A 3985-nucleotide genomic window follows, 5' to 3' on the forward strand; every position below is an offset into this window, starting at 1 on the left:
GCAGGAAACTTTCGAAAGGGGTTGGGTTATTCATATCCGCCATCTTTGCTGTTGTATTTTACAGAACTTTCCGTGTTGTTATTTGTCTGCGAGCTTGAATGGTTGCGTGCCTGAGTATATTCACATCGCAATGTGAATTTTGAATATCACATGTAATTACTTTCATATATTGTTGAACCCCCCCCCCCCCCAAAAAAAAAGGTACACTTTACCGATGTTTTTGTTTTTAAAAAAACAACAACAATAAAACATGATATTAAATTAGTCTGGCTGTGTAAAAATACCGAGGGCAAAATATTGAAAATAAATAGTAAATGACACACACAAGAGAATAGAGGATGTCGGATTTGGCCTTGTAGTGTACTATGAACATGGCGCCATTTCTCATGCGCTTTAAAGGCACACATGAAGAAAGAATCCGCACTCGTCTCTGAGCATCATCAAGTATAGTACTAGCATTTCTGGATTCAAATTGTTATATTGTCTTGAATACGCACAACTAAAATCTGCAAGTTTATAGTCAAGAGTGGACGATCTTAGCTCAGTCGTTTACGAATGTGCACTCTTCCTGATATTATCCTTTATTTGTTTTTGATAATGTACTACAACTTAATTGAAGCAGTGAAATCAGATATGTTATGTTCAATTTACTTTAATCTTAAAGTCACTTCCTTGAGCTTCTATACTCTAAATATTGGCCACATATAGTGCTTCACCTTTCTCGATGAAAGACTCCATTGTTAAGCTACCCGCTACTTCTTCCTGATGTAGCCACAGGTTCACGTAGTTTAGCCAAATGTCATCGCGTGGCAATAAAAATCCCATTTCACTTTGTGTGAAAGTCTCCTCAATAGGTGCACACAATCGCTCATCCAGATCCACGTGCAGTAAGACCTCAACACTATCACTAACGAATACGTCTGCATGCCCTTCCGCAACGCGATCATAGATCGATCGGTTGTCAGGCCACGTTGTTTGGTTTGTCTTGTCTAGATGTTCGAGCTGAAATTTCTCGTTGGTACCGCCGGGATTCGCCACAGAAGTGACAGTCGGTTGATTGAGATCGTCTAGTGAAGCGTACTTATCGCCGTCTTCACACCGCACAACGGCCATCTTGCCAAAATCCATATACGAGTCAGATAGGTAAGCGACCTGCTGGCGCACTAGAGTCTTCGTTATACCACTCATACCAATATCGTATAAACCCGCGTGTAAATCCTCCAATAAGGTAGGCCATGATGTCTGCACAAAGGTGGCATTCACACCAAGGGATGCGGCCAAAGCACGACCTAAATCAACATCTGCGCCGGCAACATCTTGAATATCAACTCCATCGGCTAGAAAGCTGAAAGGGATGTAGTCACCCGTAACGCCAATGAGTAGTTCGCCACGAGACAAAATGGTGTCGAGGACCGACGTCGAGTTGACAGCTGGGGCTGCGGAGGCAATTGCGCACAGACAAGCACTGATCGTGATATATTGGAACGTCATAGTGATTCTATTCATTGATTAAGCTCGTTACTTGCAACTGAACTCGTAAAGCACGTACTATATATACTCAGGATACGACGGTTAAAACCACTATTTATTTGTTTACCTTTCGATTTCTCGTTCATTTATATTCCTGGCACGATGTCTAATTTTCAGAAGGCTATGCGAGAGTAAGGAAATTATTGTCGTATCACGTATGTAAAAGTTTGGCAACGTTTTAGTTTTTACTGATGAATATTTAAAATATTTATGTTTTCAAGCGCAAACCATATTAGGATTTAGGTGAGCAGTTATGCTATGACACGGACTGGGGCCTGGGGTCTGGGGCCCTGGGCTCCGCTGGCGCCTGGGGGAGTGGCTGTGGGTTGCCTTAAAGATGTTCCACCAAATAAAAAATCAAAAGCCGATTTACACATTGAAGAAATTCGAAATCTCAAAATCGGGTTTCTTTGTGGTGATTGTTTTGATGAAAAGAAGCTAAAACTGCCCTGTGAAATTTCGGCCATTATTGAAGTGGCCATTATACTGACTTTGGGCGGCCAATATTCAAGTTGGGGACGGCCAATACTGAACTTGGGGAGCGGTCATTATATACTAGGTCCTACAACCACATATGGTACATATATACATAGTCGGCTGTCGATTTGAATACCTTATAACCTGTGTACGTCAATAAATAAAGAGATACATCGCTATATGATATACATAGTGTTGTTTTATTAACAATCTTTTCAATTTTTGGCTGTCATCTCGGCTGTGATAATGTCGTACACATTCTCAGGCACCCGACGATGTGATGTGTATTCTTTAAAAACTCCGCAAGCTGTAGCGTTAAGCCTCTATCAGTCTGATTATATCCAATCTAACTCCGTTTAGTGCTTTAACAACATTCTTCTGTAGTCCTGCCAATGTGTCATCACAGCACTCTTTCACGTCGTTTCCCTCACATATCTCCTGTATCAAATATTTGTGGCTTCAAAAATCTTCATACTGGTCAAAAAGGCATATACAACAACCATCACAATATGTGTCTACCGTTTTCTTGTTGTAGTCGCCACGAACTGGCACTTTTCGATCTTTACCTTCATCCCATAGTCGCCGCCTATGGTGGCATCGTGTATTATAAGGCATATGACTAAATACGTATGTATGACTGCTACTAAAGCGATCGGTGCCAGTTATGAGGGCCACATGAACCACACACTAAAATAGACTTTTAGGCCTGATGGAATGATGTTTTGAAAATCGTGGCACTTTGACAGACCTCAGAGATGACCGGGCATGTCGATTTCTGACCTCAAAAGTCCAAAATTCGCACTGGAAGGGTACATACCAAGAAAGCGGCCATTACTTCCAAATTTTGTCAGAAATCTAAAAAGTGTCTGGGTGATTTTCTTATTCGGGTCACTGTGAGCATTTTCCGCCATCAAGCTCTTGAATCGGGTCTGTATTTGATGTCCCGTGCCTCCTGTCAAAATGGGTGATTTGGTGGAACAATCTTTTTTTTTAAAGCAACTGCAAAATAGTATAATTGACAATTGTACATACGCAGTTCCGCATATTATATTTATTTAAAAACAAAAGAGTATATGACATGTAAAAGTCACTTTTTTCAACAAAAATACAAATATAGAATACTTAGGGTGGGAGACTCTGGGAGTAGAAGGTCGGAATTCCCTGTATAGGGATAATATTCCTGTATAGTGTAATACCAGTTTTTATTCCGCTATTTTAAAACAAAAACTCAAATATAACTGATAACAGTTGGCACACTTCTTCTGTTTTTCATTGGTATTTATTGTCGGCACTTAGCACAGTCAGTCAGACACAGTTGGCAACTTGGCACTTCTTATTTAGTTCTTCTTGGCACTTGGCCCTTGGCACACTAGCTACTGCACAGCCACCACAAGGTGGCGGTTGGCACTCTCTTCAGTCTTCAGTAGTTCAGAGTTCAACGTAAATACAGTGTACATTAAGTTGTTTACAGCTTTACATTTTTTAGATTTTTATTAGTCTATTAATCGAATATAGCCTTCGTATTATTTTATTTATTTATTTTTATTTAGCAAATAGTCTCTTTTCATCACTGTATTTATGTATTTTTATTATTAATACTATTCACTATTCAGTACATACATAATCTAAATCAGGCTTCAGGGCTCAGGCTTCACTCTCTTGTTGTCTCTTCAGACTTCAGCTGCGGTGCATTGGGATTTTTTAGTTATAGTAAGCACTCAGTGAGCACTGAGAACAGGATTGGGCGATGTTGGCACAATTCGACTTCGCTGTAGAATGTAGAGTTGTAGACACTACAGACTGTAGTTTTTAAAATAAATGGTGTAAAAATATGGTACTAAAATTAAAATTACTAATAGTGTGTAAAGTGTAAATTGTAGACGGTAGACTGTAGACTTAAGAGTGTAGACTGTAGAGTGTAGACTGTAAATAGAGTATAGACTAGCTAGTGCAAAACTAGAGTGTAAACGGTAGTGTA

General features: G+C 39.7%; 1 protein-coding gene across 1 annotated transcript; it reads right to left on the reverse strand.

Annotated features, from left to right (window-relative positions):
- Positions 1-557: 557 nt before the first annotated feature.
- SARC_02603 (hypothetical protein) lies at positions 558-1572 on the reverse strand. The gene has a single exon (XM_014303610.1). It carries the CDS (start codon positions 1504-1506, stop codon positions 688-690), a length of 819 nt encoding a protein of 272 aa, XP_014159085.1. The 5' UTR covers positions 1507-1572; the 3' UTR covers positions 558-687.
- Positions 1573-3985: the final 2413 nt, after the last annotated feature.

This window comes from Sphaeroforma arctica, assembly GCF_001186125.1.
Source record: "Sphaeroforma arctica JP610 unplaced genomic scaffold supercont1.119, whole genome shotgun sequence".
In the NCBI taxonomy this organism is placed as follows: Eukaryota; class Ichthyosporea; order Ichthyophonida; genus Sphaeroforma; species Sphaeroforma arctica.

Bases quoted from the DNA above. Each gene is read 5' to 3' on its own strand.
- SARC_02603 (XM_014303610.1), bottom strand. From the start codon at position 1,506: ATGAATAGAATCACTATGACGTTCCAATATATCACGATCAGTGCTTGT.